The sequence below is a fragment of the Scylla paramamosain genome, chromosome 22, assembly GCF_035594125.1.
Source record: "Scylla paramamosain isolate STU-SP2022 chromosome 22, ASM3559412v1, whole genome shotgun sequence".
NCBI classification, from domain to species: Eukaryota; Metazoa; Arthropoda; class Malacostraca; order Decapoda; family Portunidae; genus Scylla; species Scylla paramamosain.
In genome coordinates this window covers 4,377,501-4,397,500 of record NC_087172.1, presented here as the reverse complement: position 1 = coordinate 4,397,500, position 20,000 = coordinate 4,377,501, and the positions used below count along the sequence as shown (strand labels likewise).

At 41.3% G+C, this 20,000-nt stretch overlaps 1 protein-coding gene across 1 annotated transcript in view; it reads left to right on the top strand.

Moving 5' to 3' along the window:
• Positions 1-20,000, top strand: part of LOC135111459 (transient receptor potential cation channel subfamily V member 5-like) — a 110,820-nt gene that overhangs the window by 77,270 nt on the left and 13,550 nt on the right. The window contains 6 exon segments of the mRNA XM_064024752.1: positions 4,278-4,453; positions 7,313-7,443; positions 15,482-15,493; positions 15,496-15,638; positions 16,819-16,842; positions 16,844-16,971. Coding sequence (XP_063880822.1) covers positions 4,278-4,453; positions 7,313-7,443; positions 15,482-15,493; positions 15,496-15,638; positions 16,819-16,842; positions 16,844-16,971 — 614 coding nt within the window.

The following is a 20,000-nucleotide window of genomic DNA, read 5'->3' as shown; positions in this document are numbered from 1 at the left end:
TTACGTCTTCAGTGTTTATATTGTTAAAAAGAAACTATCCGATTATGTTCTTTTTTTTTCACTCTCTATTGTTCTTTATGCAGCTGTTGTCATTTGAAATTTTCCTGCATTATTTCACTGTACGCTGAAAACCACAGCGGGGAATGTCTCTGGTGCTCAATTCTTTCACTGCGCATTTCATATTTAAGAGCATATTCTTACACATTTCTGGCCGCACCTTCATTACTTTCAAAAGGCTCTAGTTAAGGCTATACGAGTTTTTAAGGGTGTTTTTAAAGTTTTAGTGACAAATTCGCAATATTTCTACATAATTAACAGGAGAAACAGTCTTGAGAACTCGGCTAATAATCTTTGTGGCCTTTAAGAATAGCTGTGGTAAGAGAGCAAAGAGTTTGTGGATACGGGCCTCGGTGTCTTAGAGTCCTTCCCTATTTTCTGCAGTGTGGCTATATCTGTTCTGCATTTAAAAGAGAACTGTAAATGAGGGTGTATTGCTCTCGTTTCTGCCATCCACTGCCGTTTCTTTTCACTATTGTCTGTATATTTTTACGCTGTCTCTTCACTTTTTTATTAGTCTCTTGTTATATATTCATTACTTCGCTTTTTTATCTCCCCCTTCTTCGTGATATTCACATTAATTATTTCTTCGGGCTTGAGTCTTTTACCGACTCGCTAATTCACAAGTTTTTTTTGTGTGTGTATTTTCATAACATCTGCTATTTTTGTTTTTAATTTTTTTTTTCATTACATACGTGACGTTGTTGGTATTATAAAAGGAGAAGAGCAGAACAAACTTGTAGATAAAATCTGGTTAGTTCATAACGTTCAGTCCTGTGTTGAAATGTTGCGGGAAATATTACAATCCAGCAATGATTGGTCTGTGTTCTGAAGCGATTTGTTCTTTCATCACCATTATCCACAAAGATCACAGGGATTATTAATCAGGTTCTCGTGGGTGTTTTTCCCATTTTCCTCTGTTACATTATGCTTGAAAACCTCAATTTATTTTATTAAAGCCAGTTGAAGGTAGAGGAAATATGTTCTGACACGCAGCCCTCGCGGCGTTCACCCCCACGCGGCGTGACCTGATGATACCTCACCTGATGCCGGACCTGACCGCCAGCCACGCCAGTCTGGGGCCTCGACCTCCACCGGGTGTTGCGGCTGACAGCTGCGATTTATCTTTGTGCCGCAATTTTTATTTAATGTGCTCAGTCCTTTTGCATCGTATATGCTTTTACTCCGGGAAACACCATGGACTACAGCAAATTAACTAGGACAAGTGAGAATCGTCTAATTACGCTTGCAAATCTCAAAAATTTATCTCAGAACCTTTTGAACACCATGGAGATAAGGCGTTGATGTTTTTGTGGACGCAGTTCTTCGTATTCAGCCGCAAAAAAAAAAAAAAAAAATAAATAAATAAATAAATAAATGAAATAAAAATAAATAAATAAATAAACGTAGTAACAGAAAAGCGTTAACTTAAAATATGATATTTTTTACATTCTTGATCATTTTGAAAGAAAAACAAAGGCTTTCATTTTTTACTTGTATGTGAGGTAATTTTAAGGAAACCACTTAGCAATTATTGCATTAACTCCCTTTCAAATACGCCACTTTCTGAAATTAATCCACCTTCGTTTGATTTGACCCCTCCACTGATAACAACGCTTATTTTTTTTTTTTCTTTCCTTTCTCAGTGTGCCTGCCTTCATTACCGTTTTCCTTTAGACTTGAGCATCGTCTAACATTCGACGACTGTGCTTTCTCAATTTCCACTTAACTCATGGATCCATAAATAATGAAACAGCAATTACCGAAGCATCTGACGTCATATTTTGCTCTAACATTTGTTCAGCAATAAATATAGCAATAGTGATAGTAATAAGTCGAAGTGTCAACCGTCACAGGACAAAGAACACTCGACTTTTAATGTACATGATTACACTTCTTTCGTCACTGACAGTTGAAAAAAAAAAAATTAAATAAAGGGATAAATAAGAAAGCAACAATCTATAAACAGCGTCAGAGGTAATAACTCACTGCACCATTTACTGATCTCCGCGTGCCCTCCTTACACAATTTTCGTAAGCAGTCGTCAAGAATAAAGAAAGGGAGAAAAAGAGGTCAAACAAGCAGTAACAAAAAATGAGTTAAATAACAAATAATGATGTATTTTTCTTAAGCAATCGTCAAGAAGAAAGAAACGATAAAAAGAGAAAAAGAAAAGTCAAACAAGCGGTAACAAAAATTCAAGTTAACCAAGAGATAATGACATATTTCTCGTTCGCAACCGAGAAAAAGAAAGAAGAGAGAGAGAGAGAGAGAGAGAGAGAGAGAGAGAGAGAGAGAGAGGAGAGAGAGAGAGAGAGAGAGAGAGAGAGAGAAGTAAAGATAGGCCAACAACAAAAATCCAAGTTAACCACCACAAACATTTCCAAATCCTTCCTCTGTCAGCTTTCTTTGTTTCCGTGTTCAGTCGTAGGAAAGAAAAACCCAAAATAGCACAGTTTCCCCTCAGCTTTCACGTCCATTTTCTACGTTCACCAGGTCATTAGGGAGAGTAATTCCGTAACTTACCCGCGGACAACAAAAATAGATCTAAAAAGAAAGGAGGTAATACTTGCATATTTAAGAGGGATAAAAAGTAGAAAGCAATTTAGAGGTATTTGTTACATCCGGCATTTATGTTCTAATGTTTCACTCTATTATTGAATTTTCTTCGTGGGCGTCAGAGAGAGAGAGAGAGAGAGAGAGAGAGAGAGAGAGAGAGAGAGAGAGAGAGAGAGAGAGAGAGAGAGAGAGATGTTTCCACACGCGAAAGACAAAGCAAAATATAGAAGCATTGCAAAAATAAATTAAACAAAAAAGAGCGAAGGACTTGGACAAAAAAAGGTAAGGAGTAAACGTAAGAAGAGTAAAGAGAGAGAGAGAGAGAGAGAGAGAGAGAGAGAGAGGGAGAGAGAGAGAGAGAGAGAGACTGGGCGTAAAGGAGACGTGGAGAGAGGAGAGCAAGAAGAGGGCAGGACTTTTAAATATACTTACGTGAATTCAGTTTTGCTGCGTTATCAGAGAGAGAGAGAGAGAGAGAGAGAGAGAGAGAGAGAGAGAGAGAGAGAGAGAGGGAGAGAGAGAGAGAGAGAGAGAGAGAGAGAGAGAGAGAGAGAGAGAGAGAGAGAGAGAGAGAGAGAGAGAGAGAGAGAGAGAGAGAGAGAGAGAGAGAGAGAGAGAGAGAGAGAGAGAGAGAGAGAGAGAGAGAGAGAGAGAGAGGGGGAGGACTGCAAAACTCTTTCCAAAGACTTATTTTCACAATTCTTTCGTTCTTTCTGACTTTTCTTTTCCATTTTACCACGAAAGAGAGAGAGAGAGAGAGAGAGAGAGAGAGAGAGAGAGAGAGAGAGAGAGAGCGTCTTTACTATTATGTTCTCTTATCCATCTTCCTTCATCCTGTATACTACTTTTCCATCTGATCTCAGCAAAAGTACATCAAGACCTTAACATGATTTAGGTTCCATTCCCTTACGCGGAGCCTGCAAGGAGGGTAGCAGGCGAAACACGAAACAGCGTGATAAGCCATTGCGTGTGTGTGTGTGTGTGAGTGTGTGTGTGTGTGTGTGTGTGTGTGTTACAGATGGTGAAGGAAAGGGTATTAGGTAAAGTCGAAGGGAAAGAAGCAAAGGAAAGAAATGAAAAGGGAAGAAAAGAAAAGAGAGAGAGAGAGAGAGAGAGAGAGAGAGAGAGAGAGAGAGAGAGAGAGAGAGAGAGAGAGAGAGAGAGAGAGAGAGGAGAGAGAGAGAGAGAGAGTTACACACACACACACACACACACACACACACAACACACACATCTGAAACATAAAAAAAAAAAACAAAGTAAAGGTACCAAGAGAATCAAGGAAATAAAAGATAACTTGTGACGGAAAATATGGCAATTTCTGCTCACGTTGAGATCTTACGCTTCTCTGTGGCCTACGCTTGTCATGCCGCGCCTCACCTGATTTGCATAGATGAGAGAGAGAGAGAGAGAGAGAGAGAGAGAGAGAGATGAGAGAGAGAGAGTGAGAGAGAGAGAGAGAGAGAGAGAGAGAGAGAGAGAGAGCATTATTTACATATCACTCTCTCACAAATGGTTTGCATACAGTGTTAATCGTGGTGTGTATGCGTGTGTGTGTGTGTGTGTGTGTGTGTGTGTGGTGTGTGTGTGTGTGTGTGTGTGTGTGTGTGTGTGTGTGTGTGTGTGCATGTGTGTGTGTGTGACCTCTATCGATCTTGCAGACCCCAGTGACCCTTGGAAGCGGCCTAAATGACCTCCTCAACTCCACGGCGACATCTGACCCACTGTCCATGTCGCAGCGGGCCGGCCCCTCGTGTTCACCTGCCACAACAGAACTCACCACCTGCACCTCACGGCCGGTCAACACCTCCTTCTTCATTACCAAGATCATCAGGAGGTGAGCAACAGGTGGAGTCTCGCTGGTGCTATTGTATGAGGCTGCCAATGTAATTTCGCCAGCTGAAGACACGCTGATATTGTAAACTCACTTTGCAATGTCGTCAGTGACTGATCGACATGTTCTTGTGTGTTTCAACTTATTTACTGCTCTTTGGGGCTTCGTTCCTTGTCACAAACTATTCTTGAGCGTAATCTTGAATGTAATACTGGTAGAACTTTGAAGATTTATCAATTTATAAGTTTGTCACTGATTGATCGACGTGTTCTTGTGTTTTAATTTTTTTCTTCAGTGTTTTTTGGCGCTTTTTCTCCTTGTCACAAATCACTCTGAGGCATCTCTTTTAGCCACCTTCATATATTTTGCTGGCTAGAAGTTGGAAAATATATTCTCTTAATTGCTACTTTCGTTCTTGTATATGCTCGTGCTTTAGTTATTGTTATATAAAAGCTTTTGTGGTGCTTTAGTTGTTGTTTAGTTGTTTTATATCTAAGTGAAAGAGTTAAAGCTTACCTAACCTAACCTAACCTTACCTAACCTATAAAAACGTAAACTGACTATATGCTCTTGAAACTTCATCTACTTACTCATCTACTTACATCTACTACATCTACATCTACTACATCTACATCTGCTTACAAAATTGTCAGACATCTTTCAAGTATCTAAGGATCTTGGTCGGAAAGCAAGGTCATTCTGCTCATCATTTGCGTACAAAATGTGAATACTTCAGCCAATTAACGTAGGAAACACTCTCTTTATGGCCGTATTGCAGTGTTCTGTGCCCTCAGAGTGCAAGATTATTGTGCCAGATCCTGGTTCATAGAATATGTTGTTGTTGTTGTTATTGTTGTTGTTATTGTTGTTGTTAATAATGGTAATGATAATAATAATAATAATGATAATAATAATAATGATAATAATAATAATAATAATAATAATAATAATAATAATAATAATAATAATAATAATAATAATGAAAATAATAATAATAATAATAATAATAATAATAATAATAATAAAAGCAGTAGTATTAGTATTAGTATTAGTAGTAGTAGTAGTAGTAGTGGTAGTAGTAGTAGGAGCAGCAACAACTGTAGTAGTAGCAGCAGCAGTAGCAGCAGCAGCAGCAGTAGCAGTAGTAGTAGTAGTAGTAGTAAAAGTAGTAGTAAGAGTAGTAGTAATAGCAGCAGCAGCAACAACAACAGTAATAGTAGTAGTAGTAGTAGTAGTAGTAGTAGTAGTAGTAGTAGTAGTAGTAATGATGCAAAAGAGGAAAGAAAACAATCTAAGAAAAGAATGAGTCTCTTCACTCTTACTATCGATTATATTTGTGCTTTTTAGGAATATAATATATGAAACACACACACACACACACACACACACACACACACACACACACACACACACACACACACACACACACACACACAATAAAGGGGAAGGAGGATCTGTAGGCACGTGTGTGTGTGTGTGTGTGTGTGTGCGTATGTGTTTGTGTGTGTGTGCGTGTGTGTGTGTGTGTGTGTGTGTGTGTGTGTGTGTGTGTGTGTGTGTGTGTGTGTGTGTATGTGTGTGTGTGTGTGTGAACTTCGTTTATTTCGTTTATTTTGTAAACATCATCATCACCATCTCTCTCTCTCTCTCTCTCTCTCTCTCTCTCTCTCTCCTCTCTCTCTCTCCTCTCATCTCTCTCTCTCTCTCTCTCTCTCTCTCTCTCTCTCTCTCTCTCTCTCTCTCTCTCTCTCTGTGTGTGTGTGTGTGTGTGTGTGTGTGGTGTGTGTTGTGTGTGTGTGTGTGTGTGTGTGTGTGTGTGTGTGTGTGTGTATGTGTGTGTGTGTGTGTGTGTGTGTGTGTGTGTGTGTGTGTGTGTGTGTGTGAAAAATGCAACACACAACAAGTCCTCCTACTTTTCATCTTCAGTATTCCATCTTTAATGGCTTAGATATTGCACGAGAAAGAAATGTTGGCTAAAGTTTCGTCAATAAGTTTTTTTGTGCCAGAGAGAGAGAGAGAGAGAGAGAGAGAGAGAGAGAGAGAGAGAGAGAGAGAGAGAGAGAGAGAGAGAGGAGAGAGAGAGAGAGAGAGAGAGAGAGAGAGAGAGAGAGAGAGAGAGAGAGAGAGAGAGAGAGAGAGAGAGGAACATTCATCACCACCACTACCATTTACCACCTTCATTTCTCTCCTTAACTTTTTGCTTCGTTGCTGATGAAAAAAAAAAAAACCTGGGCACAGAGAAATAGCAAGAAAAACAGGAGAGACAACAGCAAAATTACACCACCACCACCACCACCATCATAATCATCACCACCCCCACTACAACTCGGCCCTTACGCAATATACATAATACGAAATACAGGGAAGAGAATAGATATAAGTTGACGGTAGAGAAAAAAAATATGATTAAGACTCGCAAAGGAAAGGAAATTTTTCATCTTTTTTTCCTTCACAAGGGAGGGGAGACAAACCAACAGGGAAATAGCGGTTTTAGATAAAGGATAAGGCCTGCTAAATATCTCTCAAAAAAAAGGGAAAGTAAATAATTGCAAAGGAAAAGCAACTAAGGAATAAAAATTGCATAAAAGCCTCCTCTTAACCCTTTGCTATTCGGTACATCTTTCCTTAATTACTAATCACTTTGATACATCTTAACTTATTCTATAGCCACCTCCAGCCTTTAAACTGGATAGTAATTGCATAAACTGTTCTTTTTTAATCCCTTTCATGCATTACTTCTGGTGCTGTTAAATATTTCGTATCGCACTGAAAGGGTTAAACAAGAGTCTTTTCACAGATTCAGACAAAGAGTTTCATAATATCAGTAAAGGGGCGCTAACCTGACTCCTTCCCTCCTCGCAGAGCCAAGTACAGCAAGACACCCAAGGCAATGCTGGCTGTCAATCCTTACGACGACAATAACTCCACCAACGACACCACCAGCGATGATCCTTGCTACTGCGCCCTCTGGAGGGGCCCCAAGCCGGCCCCGGGTAAGAGTCCACCCCTATCTTTACGTGGTCTAGTCATTCTCTCTCTCTCTCTCTCTCTCTCTCTCTCTCTCTCTCTCTCTCTCCTCTCTCTCTCTCTCTCTCTCTCTCTCTCTCTCTCTCTCTCTCTCAAAGGGATTTTAATCAGCAACTTATTTCCCGTGGTTTTGTACATTAATCTGATCTCACTCTACTCTACACAAGTTTGGATAAAAAGTGGAGCGTTACACAAGTAAATTTCCACCAGCCACGGGTTCAAGCTTGAAAAAAAGATATATTAAAAAAAAAAAAAAAAGAAATCTGCAGGAATTCTTTCTCGAGCTGAGTGGTAGATGAATGGAATGGACTCAGTAATCAGGTTGTTAGTACTGAGTCATTAAGAAGCTATAAAAGAAGATTAGACAGATTTATGGATAGGGTTAATAGATGGAAATAGGTTGATGTTTCATAGAGGGACTACCACGTGTAGGATTGATGGTTTCGTGCAGCTTCTCTTATTTTCTTATGTTCTGATCCCTTAAAATATAATCGTCTTCATTCCCAAGAGCAAGAGCCACACCCTCGCCTCAATACCTTTGCAGCTTCATTGTTATTTATCTCTTTCATCTTTCCTTTCCTTAGCGTCCCAATGGGTTTCATTTTTTTTTATGTCCCCTACGTTGTGTCCTTATTTGCTTCTCCTTTGTTGTTACTTCTTCGCTATACTCCTCTACACTAACTACAGACTTATTGAAAAATTAACAATAATATAAATGAAAAAGATGATAGGTACATATTTTTTTCAATTTTAGTTATTTATTTATTTTTTCAGTACGGGATTTCATTGTTTTTGTTCTATTTTTTTTTTATATAATTCATCGGTTTCCTTACGATAAAAAAAAAAAGGAAGAAAAGAAAGTGAAAATTAATATATGATTGTTATTACTTATGAGTAGGGTATAAAACATTTCTTGCTCTCTTTAGTGGGAAAAGTGTGTTGTGTATATATCAGCACCTTTCTAGTTTTCTTCATCGTGATGTTTATATACTTTTCTTTCTGCACCATCGTTCTTTTGCTTTTGTTTTTTGTTTTTTTCTATCTCTCTGTGTTTCCAGGATTTCATTTATTGTCTTTCTGCACTATTGTTTTTTGTTTTTACTTACGTGTTTGTGTGTGTGTGTGTGTGTGTGTGTGTGTGGATTTATTTGATCATGGCGTCTGTACATTTTTCTTTCTACACTATCGCTGTTTAGTCGCCTTTCTTATATGGATTTCTAGAATATTTGAGTCTTTCCAATCTTTTGACCGATGATAATACTCTGCCTTTCATTTTATTTTATTTTTTAGTAAGCAAAGACAATTTTCATATGCAAAAAAAAAAAAAAAAATACAGACACTACAAGATTTTTATCAACATGAGTGTTCAATTCTTCGTCTGTGGTGCATTTCGAAATACTAAAGACTTGCATCACAGCACTTCACCGAGTTTAAGAATCCACACCAGATCAATTGTTTATTCCTCTATAGTTTCTTTTCTCCTCTACCAGTACCTTAATTTTTGTTCTTCATCTTGCGGTCCGTAATCTCTTTACTGTTGTCTTTCTGTGCTCATTATTATCCCTTGGTTCCTTTTTTATTTTCTTTGTGTTTCCAAAATTTTTGTGGGTTTATTTTTATCTCACACTTCGGCACCTTTCTCTTTTGTTCTTCACTTCTTTTTTTTTTTTTTAAGTCTTCAAGTTTATCTGCCTATTTTTTTCATGGTTTTAATAGGTTTCTTTCACTCTTCACTATGCCGTTTTCCTTTCTCTCATTTAATCAACTCATTTTCTTTTGTTCTTCATCTTTATATTGTGACTTATGTATGATTTTCCTTCAGTCTGACAGTTCATTTGTCTGTTCTACTTTCTTTGATTTTCCAGGATAAAAGTAAGTTTCTTTTTATTTCCCTTATAGTACCTTTTCTCCCATGTAGCTACCTTTATTTTGTGTTCATCTTTCATTCGTAATGTTTATCTAAATATCTCTCTATCTTCGCTATTAGTCCTTAGTTTATTTTTAGTTTTCTTTGTCTTTCCATCATGTTAGGAGGTTTCTTTTAGTTGCTATATACAGGGTGTCCCCAAAAAAACGTATACACACTTTAAAGAATTGTAAAGGTGTTTATTAAAATACATCTCATTTTCAAAATTTAATAGAATATAGACATTATATTCTATATAGACATTATTTTATTGATCTGTCAACGGCTGTTTTCAAATTGACGTCCGTTCTGGTCCAGTTACTGCCGACAACGCGAAGCAATGGAATCGCAAACATTACGAAACAATTCGTTTGGTATTTGTGCGCATTCTCGTTCAATGGCTGCTCTCAATTCAGCGACCTTTTACAAATTTCATAGCGTAGACTTTGTCTACGCTATGGTGCGAGGTCTGGTTCAGTCTTCTTCCATACAAACACTTTCTTTTTATTTGTTCTTCATCATTGAATCATAATCTGCATTTTTCTTTCAGTGTTCATGTTTATTTACCTTTTGTATTTTCCTCTGAGTTTCCAGCATAGAAGTAAATTTCATGTTATTCCCTCTATAGCGTCTGTTCTTCACATTACATACCCTTTACTCTACCTTCATTAGGAGTGTCTCAGCTTCTTAAAGTGTGACCTGCCAGACCTCCAGCTCCCACACACGTCCTCCCACAGGTGTTGTCACTCCCAGGCCAGTAAAGTGCACAATATTCTCTAGCTCCCACACCCATGTCCTCCCACAGACACCGTCTTTCTCAGCCTCGTAAAGTGTTTCAATATTCCTCAGGTGTAACTCGGCTAGAACTTGAAGCTCCGGTGTTTTTCACGCTTAACTGCTCTTCTGATCTTGCTAACTCCATGCTTCCTCTCCTCCCGGGGCCTCGCTGCACAAGGCTTTCTACTTTCTCTCATCCATATTCTGTCCACCTCTCTAATACAAGAGTTAACCAGTATTCTCAATCATTCATTCCTTTTTCTGGTAAACTCTGGAACTCCGTGCCTGCTTTTGTAACCAGTATTCTCAATACATTCATCCCTATGACTTGAACTCTTTCAAAGAGGAAGGTTTCAAGACACTTATCCTCTAAATTTGTATAACACTTTTGACCTGCTTTTGTATTACCACTTTAGAGGGTCTTTGCTTTCCTCATTTTTTGTTACCCTTGGCCAGTGTCCCTCCTACATAAAAACAAAAAATAATAATAATCCAAAGCTGTTTCGCTAAAGGGCTTCTCCCTCAGAACCGAAAGCCTTACTTCTACTGATCCTCCCTGCCTATAAAATCCGCAAAAGCTCCTTCCGGGAAGCCTACAAAATTCGGTTTCTCCGTTATAAGGATCTCGAACCTCATTCTTCCTAAAGTTCATAAAAGCATGTTCCCTCCTGTTAAAAAGTTCCGTTCTCTCACAGACTCCAAAACGCGTTCTTCTCCCCAATCCCGTTCACCTCCCTAAAACCTCGTTCTTCTCCCAAAAATTCTCTGTTCTTCTCTCCAACTCACTATTCTTACCATAAAGCCCTCTTCCATCCATGAACCTCAAAATGTCCCGTCCTCCTTAGACACTAATGTCCTGTTTTCTCTTAAGCTTCTTCTCCCCAACTCTCTATATCCACTTCTGCCCAGACCTCCTAAACGCTCCCCAGGCCGCACAGCTTCTAAGCCTCGCGCCTCCCTAATTTAAACCGGGTATTCCCCGGCGCTTGCACTTCGTCCTTGCCGCAAAAAAGTCATCAATATCAATAGCTGTGAGAATTCCAACCGCGTCTTACTTGCCTTGGAGAGAGAGAGAGAGAGAGAGAGAGAGAGAGAGAGAGAGGAGAGAGAGAGGAGAGAGAGAGAGAGAGAGAGAGAGAGAGATAGATAGAGAGAGTTGCGTCAATGCCGGCTGGCCCAGAGGGAATGTGGAGGAAAGTGAGGCACCGAAGTGGGAGAGGGAGAGGGAGAGGTGAGGGAAGGAAAGAGAGGGAAGCATAGAAGAGGAAAGAGAAGGAGGGAGACTCAGGTACAAAGAGGGAGGAGGAAAGACGAGATGAGGAAGGTGAAGAAAGGATGTTGGTAAATTGCGAGAGAAGAGAGGGAGAAAGAGAGAGGAAGGAGGGAGGAAAAGGAGGAAGGATAAAGAGGAGAGGGAGATGAATGATGGTAATAAATTGGGAGAGAAGAGTCGGAGAAGAAGGAGAGAGAGGTAAGGAGAAACGAGGGATGTAAAGGATTTTAGTAAATTGGAAGAGAAGAGATGAAGGAAAGAGGGGTAGGAGAAACAAGGAAAGTGAAGGAAGGATGGACGGAGGTAGTGAGAAGTGAGAAGGAGGAGGAGGAGGAGGAGGATAAAAACTAGGGATGTGAGCTAAGAAGGAAAGCAAGAAGGAAAAGAAACAAAAGGGGAATAAAGAAAAAAAAAATAAGAGGCAGGATGGAAGGCAATTAACGCGTGAAATATGAAGTAAGAAAAGAAGGAGGGAAGGAGGGAAAGGGTAGGTAAAAGATGTAAAGAAAGATACGTGTGAGAACAAGAAAATAGAGTGAAAGTGAAAATAAAACGGAGAAGAATATAGCAAAGGGGATAGAGAAGCAAAGAAGGATGAGAGAACGAAATGAAATTACATGGAAATAAGGCACTGAATGAAGCAAGAGAAGAGAGAAAGTGAAGTAACAAGAGAGGAATAAAAAGACGAGGTGGAAAAAAGAAGGACAAAAAATGAAAAAAACAAGAGGATGCGACACTGAGAAGAGGAAGAAGAGGAAGATGATACGAAAATTAGATGAACATGGGGGGGAGTGGGAGCGTGGCGCCAAGAAACAGGGGAAAAACGAAATGGAGGAAGTAAAGAAAGTGGATCTGAAGGATGTAAATGATACGACGAAAGTGAATTAACTTTGAACGCGTTTCCACGAAAGAAAAAAAGAATAAAACCGCGGTGAAAACTTTAAGTAAATATGAAGTGGGTAGTGAGGGAGACACAGGAAAAGGAGGAGGAAGAGGAGGAAGAGGAGGAGGAGGAAGCGCGGTCAAGGCAGCGTGACTGAATCTCATATATGCAAAAGTTTGACAGTCTGAGGCTTGGAAGGGAAGGGAGCAGAAGGGGAAGAGAAGAGAGTGGCAGAGAGGAAGGACGCAGGGAGGGTGGAGAGGGAAAGGAGAGAGAGTGAGAGAATTAGGTTATGGATGAGACCTGGAGGGAAGGAGTGTGAAGGAAAGAGGAGGAGGAGGTGGCACGTGACAAGCTGTGACACACTCTTGTGATGGCAGGCAGTGGAATTGTGCTGACTCCCCATGTGACTCTTGTCTTTACTTTAATCCTTTTCTCCTCTCCATGGTACTGATTATTTATTTATTTGGCTATTTATTTGTTTATATTTTGTCTGTTTGTTTGTTTGTTTACTTGTTTATTTTTTGTAGATGTTTTATTATTCTGTATTGTGTTTCTTGTTGTTTGGTTGCCCGGTTGACTCCATTGCGTGATTCTCTCTCTCTCTCTCTCTCTCTCTCTCTCTCTCTCTCTCTCTCTCTCTCTCTCTCTCTCTCTCTCTCTCTCTCTCTCTCTCTCACACACATTCTTTTTGGTTTTAAAATATGGCTAATTATTCTGTCCTGCTTTATTTTGGAAGTTAGGGAAGGCTATTAACTCCATGGTGATTTGTTTAATTTTATTGACTCTTTTTCTTCTTTTCCTAATTTCAGTTTCTATTTGACTCTCCTTTCCTTCAGGCTGCTTTCATCCAACTTTCTCTCCCTTTCTTCCTTTTCTGGTAATCCATCAATCATGTGTCTTCTTTCACTGCATCCGTGAACCATCTCTCTCGGCTCTCTCTCTCCTCCTGTCTCGTGGGTTCATCTCCTGCAGTCTCTTCCCCTCATCTCTTCTACTCCTCATCTGTTCTCTGCACATAGCTAAACCATTTCAGTCCCCCAAACTGACCCACATGTGTTGTTTCCCAATTACGCTTATCTTATTTTTTTCAGAGTTTAATTTTTTTTTCGATGTTTTGGTGTCCTTTGCATTCTCTCTCTCTCCTCTCTCTCTCTCTCTCTCTCTCTCTCTCTCTCTCTCTCTCTCTCTCTCTCTCTCTCTCTCTCTCTCTCTCTCTCTCTCTCTCTCTCTCTCTCTCTCTCTCTCTCTCCTCTCTATCTCTCTCTCTCTCTCTCTCTCTCTCTCTCTCATCTCTCTCTCTCTCTCTACTCCCAGTATGGTTTTCCCCTTATTATTCAAATCCTCTCTTGTCTTCCCTCCTCTATTCATCCCCATTCTCTCTTCATGTCGCCATTCACATTTCATCTTAATTTCCTCTTTCAGCAAACATTTCACCACTGGACAATACTTTCCTTGTTGTTCTGTGGCCCTCTACACTTCATTTCCCGTGTTGGTTCCTCAGTTATTCGTTCCCTCTCTTCACCTCTCCTCTCCTAATGCCCCCCATTCACTCAACATGACACAGCAGTTCCAGGTGTCCCTACTCACATCTGACAGAATACACACACTTTCTTTACACTGCCTAGACTCGCGGGGTGAACGAATCTGCAGAGCGCCACGTTAAAAAGGGTTGAAACACTCACAAAACGCTGAATTTTGGAGAGCTGAAAGAAAAAAGACAAAACAATATGCATTTTTGAGGGACGGATAGTTTGCAGTATACACAACAGAAACAGAGGAAGACTGACATTATTGCTGAGCTAGTTTGCAATGTGGCATCTTGAGTGACGTCTGAAAAAAAAGTGTATATTCACACGCACTCACTAATTATGGAGCAATGTTCGTGTGTTCTATTGCAATATGAACGGAGTGGTGGTGGGCTCTCTCTCTCTCTCTCTCTCCTCCCTCTCTCTCTCTCTCCTCTCTCTCTCTCCTCTCTCTCTCTCTCTCTCTCTCTCTCTCTCCTCTCTCTCTCTCTCTCTCTCTCTCTTATGTAACCTACTATCATCTCTGTGAACTGCTTGTGAATTGTCTTTATTATATTTTCTGTTTGACCTCCTCTGACCTCTAACTTAATTGTCTAGACCTTTCACTCTTTTTCTATTTTATGTGACTCTCTATAATCTCTGTGACCTGCTTGGTGTAGTTTGTCTCTCGTAATTCCTGTGACCCGGAAATTTACGTGTCGGTCGTCAATTTGCTGCGTAGTGCCCCAAAGCCAAGAGAACGAGGGAAATGAAGGCTTAGGATTATACGGTTTCCCTGTAAAATCACTCATGGGTGTTATAGATATTAGAAAAAAAACATGATCCTAAAAAAAAAAAAAAAACACAAAAAGAATTATAAAAACTCAAAAGAAACAATAAATAGAGACACACACACACACACACTCTCTCTCTCTCTCTCTCTCTCTCTCTCTCTCTCTGACAAAAAAAAAAAATTCACACACACAAAAAATATATATATAACCATACAGTAAAGTATATCAAATGAATAAAAATATAAATAAAAAAATGAAAACAAAAGCTAATCTCAAAGAAGCAAAGTAAGGAAGATGAGGTTCAGGTACACAAGTGGACAGGTTGGCCTGCTCAGGTAACACTTGTGGCGTGTAAAAAGGTAGACCATCCTTCCTGGAATAATGGAGCTGGAATAGACTTCCTCGTGAGACTGGATCGCTGGAGTCCTTTACCCCCTCTCCCCTCCACTCAAAGAAAGAAGAATTGAATGGCAAGATGGATGGATGGCTGAGCGTGTGGTTGAGGTGTTTCTAAGTGGAGAGAGAGAGAGAGAGAGAGAGAGAGAGAGAGAGAGAGAGAGAGAGATGAGAGAGAGAGAGAGAGAGAGAGAGAGAGAGAGAGAGAGAGAACAGGACCATGAACAAAAAAACCATCTTTTTTCCCCCAAATTTCGTTACGAGTAAACCTTCATTTTCCTACTACATACCTTCGTCCGCTCTCCACATACTTCCATATCTCCGCTTTTTAATCGTTTTCCTTTTACATAAACCACCGCGGTTTTCTTTCCTTCCCCTTTTACCCAAGTGCACTTAAATACCCCATAACCTTTGCGTGTAGTCACCTTGCCGGGCACCCTAACAGCCTCTTTTCCCCCGTGACGCAGGTGAAATACAGCTGTTCGGCTACTACCTATCGGAGTTGCAACTTTACGTGCGGGTTTGGGTGCGAGGCAAGTCACGCTTCTGGGCTCCCTCTCCTACTTGGTCGGCGCTGCAAACGAGGCACGCTTCCAGGGCGGCAAGATGTTTATCGAGAACCTGGTAAGTGAAAGGAATGGTGAGGTTGTGGGCAGCAGGTGCGTGAAAGGGACGGTGGTGGAGATAATGGTGTGGTGGTGCGGGGTGAAAGGATGGTGAGGTGTTGTGTATGGTGTGGTAGGGTGCGGGAAAGGATTGAGGGGAAGGTAATGGAGTTAGCGTGATGTGAGAGAGGGTGTAAGGTGACGGCTGGAAGAATGAGAGGGGAGAGAGGTAAGGAAAGGAGGAAGAGGATGTGAGTTTGAGAGAGAGAGAGAGAGAGAGAGAGGAGAGAGAGAGAGAGCGAGAGGAGAGTGAGAGAGAGGAGAGGAGAGAGAGGCGAGAGAGAGAGGAGGAGAGAGAGAGGAGAGAGAGCAAGGGTAATTTATTTAGTGTAAGATAACATAAAACCACAAGATAGTAAGGAAAACTGCCTCATTCCTTCCCCTCTTTGCATCCACATCACGCTCAGTGCCTCTTACTTCTTCCTTTTATTCCCCTCATGCTTCATATTCCTTCACATTTCCTCCTCACACTCACGTTTCCTCTGGCTCATCTCCTCTGGTAGTGTTGGCAGAGGCACGGAAGAGGACACGTAGAAGACACTCTTGTAATAATGGGGAGGAGTCATGCCCTGTGAAAAAAAAAAAAAAAACAGTTCTTAGCTTGATAATACAGACAATACAAAAATATCTGCTTACATTATACTCTTCCTTCCTCTTCACTACCACAACATCCTTCCTCATTACATTATATTTTCAGTACATTTCCTCCTCCCTTCCTCTGCACCTTCAAATTTACTACCTCTATTCCTTTCCCTCATAACAATGCTTCTTCTTTCTTTCCTTCCTCCCCTTCCAGCATCACTTAGCCCCATCCCTTACCACAGTGCTCACATATCCTTCGTTTCCCAAGATCTCCATCACTCAGCTCTGTTCCATCCCTCAACACAGCGCCTCTTAGGACAGTATTTTGAAAGCACCTCTGCACCGCACCTCCACTACATAAGGCCCTAGTTGAGTTTACACTGGTTTTAAAGGTTATTTTTTTTATGGTTTAATGACAGATTGACAAGATTTCTACGTTACTAACAGGAGAAACTCTTGAGAACCCGGCTAATAATCTCTGTGGCCTTTGAAAATAGTTGTAGAGAGAGAGAGCAGTGTTTTAAGATACGGGCTTTTACTCTTCTCCCGTCCACCAGAGCACCGTCCCTTCCCGCGTGCTGTTTCCTGCTGGCCTGCATAATGGTGCTCATAATGTCTGGCCTCCGAGCACTCTGCATGAACGAAGGGGAGGACGTGTTGGCCGTGCTTGTGATGCTCTGCACGGGGCCTTATTTCCTCTTCTTCTGTAGGTGAGTGTTGTGCTTCCCTGTGTAGTGTGTTGCTTGTAGGGCCGCTTGTGTGTTTTTTTATTTTTTTGGGGAGTGATTCGAGATGTTTGTGTCTGGTGTATTGTGAAGAGGATGGGTTCTGAGTTGCTGTCTTATGCTTCTGACAGCTGTAGTTTCTGATCAAGCATAATAAAAGTGTGTGTTGCAGGTTTGGAGTGTGGTATCAAAAGGCAACACCGGCAGTAAAAAGGAGAAGTTTAGGAAATTGAACGTTTTAGTGCCTGGCAGTTTTGTTTTGGCTGAGTGAAAACCCCCTTTGAAGTTATGGTAATGAAATAAGTTAGAAGTCAGAAGGTCAAGGTGGCATTACACTGTGCTAGATCCTCCCAGTGTGCAGGCAGGCTTTTGCTACTTAGGGGTGGGGTTTGAAAACAGTGCTACCTCTTCCGATGAGAAACTACTGTGAGCCAAGATCGAACTCACAACCTGCAGATCCCGAAGCGACCACTTTACTGCCGAGCCACGCAGGAGAGATCGTGTGGAATGTCTGCATTTCGCAATACTGGTTTACTTCATTGAGTCACCTGCATATTCTTGACATTTTTTTTTTCTCTCTCTCTCTCTCTCTCTCTCTCTCTCTCTCTCTCTCTCTCTCTCTCTCTCTCTCTCTCTCTCTCTCTCTCTCTCTCTCTCTCTCTCTCTCTCTCACATCGATTCCTTTTAAAATGAAAAAGTTACATATTGCACTGATTTTGCCATTGTTATTATCGTCACAATTTTTTCAGTTATTACCAGTGTATGAAATCCCTTAAAGTTTAATTCAGTGATTTAGTAAGGTGAATGAATTTTAACACGATATTTTGTCACAATAAGTATATGATTTCCACTTTATTCACTAGAGAAGATTAAAAAAATAAAGATATGGTCATAAGATAACGATAGAGAATACTGATGCAAAGAAAAAATGAGTCACTGAGAGGAGTGTCAGGGAGATGAGTGAGATGAGTGGCTGGGAGATGACTGAGATGAACGGGTAGGGGTTGAGTGTCTGGCTGTGGCAGGAGGTTGGCAGGTCAGACGTGATCTGTAATAGAATCATTTTCATATGTGATGAAAAAAAAGTAATGTTTTGTAATTCCGTTTATGATCAACGTATAATTACTTCACATCTCTATATTATTATATTGCAAAACATACATATTTTAATTGTAAAATTATCAGGAAAGCTAAAAATCACAAAACACACAAGTTGTCGCTGGAAATTACACTCATTTGTGATCAGATTAGTGCCTCGTGTAGCAAAAACTGGCGGCAGTGTGGAGTGACAGTGCGGGGAGCGTGACAGTATGTTCACAAGGACGCCACCTCGTGTCAAGTGTGGATTAATCTGTGGCGAGGCCTTGGGGTGGCTTTGATAGGAGCCACTTGGGAGGAAGTTTCTGCCTGGATGGTCTCCCATGGCGAGGCTGGTTTATGCGAGTGACACACACGCTTCCCGCCGCTACACTTTCAATTTCTCCTTCCTTTGCTGGCCACTGCAACCGCTCTTATCTCGCCTTGAATTGCCGCATGCTTAAAACTTTTACCCAGAGTAATGTGGATGTTTACTTTGCCTGGCTCGTTTCTCAAGGCCGCCCCGCCGCCGCAGGCTGTGGGTGGCCGTGCCGGGGCAGCCATCACGCCCTGCCCGTCTGTTTACAAGTTCTTATTTACTCTCCTGTGTAGAAAGTTTGGAAATTTGGCTGAAATTCCGCATCATCAAAATTTTATGAGGCAATACGTGCCTGGAGCAGCGTGCCTCCAGGAATACGTCACTCCTTAAGGGTGGCGCCGCTGGTTCCCTCAAGGCTCTCCACGTCCTACCACGCCCCGCGCCCACCGCAACGCATAAACCTTGTGACGCACCTCCACCGCCGCCCTTAGACACGCGAGCCAGCTCCTCATTGGGTATGCGTTGGGGAGTGGCTGCGAGGCTGCACAGAAAAAAAGATGGGAAGCACTTCAGGCGTGATAATTTCGCTGCTGCTGCGTTGGGGAAAAACATGTATGTTACAGGTTATTCACGATGAAATTAATCAAGGTGACGTGTTATGACGCACTTTTTTTTTTTTCCGCGGCAACTTCTCTCTTCCCACGGGCTTCCTGTCGCCGTCCTGTGATTACCACCTTCCCTGCTGAGTGACAAAGGAAATTACAACGCATGTCATTAAATAAATATGGTCGTAACTTGGAAATACTGTTTCAATATATGTGTGTGCATTAGTATTGAAAAAAAAAACTTATATTATATGTATTGAAAATGTGGAATCTAAAGTAACTTATAGCTTTATAGGAGTTATATCGTTATATCCTACACATTATATCCTCACCAGTGTGTGAGCCGCGGCTGGCGTGCGGCAAGGCAGCCAATCCTGGGTTCACTTGGCTCCCGTCGGTCCCGTCACTGGGTGTCGACCCACTTCCATATGCTCCTTGGCACCGAGCCTTGTGTAGGACGCGCCTCATACAGTGTTACGATGTATTCAGCAGCTTGTCGAGTCAGCAGGCAGCTCACAATGAGGAGTGAGGACGGAATGGCTCTTATGCATAACGCTGTTATTCAATCGTGTTATCTGAATCACGTCCTTCGCAACTCTCTTGATCACCATATCGGGACAAAAACCACCTCTCAACAACACGATTCTTTCCTTCCTTTCTTTTTAATTATACTTTATTTTCTCTTCTCACTTCTTTTTTATTTATTTACTTTTTTTTCACTGACACACACTGTATCTGTACTGGCCATGGCGCGCCCATCCTCGCCCTGCCTGCGGCGCTGTGTGGGCGGCGGGGAACAGATGGCCGTGAGTGCTGACACCTCGGGATTGGTGGGCGAGGCGCGATGATGCACGTACACCACCACTACCACCACTATTACCTGAGGCACCGACACCGGATGACTGATGCCGTAAGTGACAACTGAAACTTCCATTACTGTAAATGGAGAAAGGACGTGGTGGTGGTAGTGGTGGTGATGGTGGTGGTGGTGGTGGTGGTGGTACTGGTAGTGG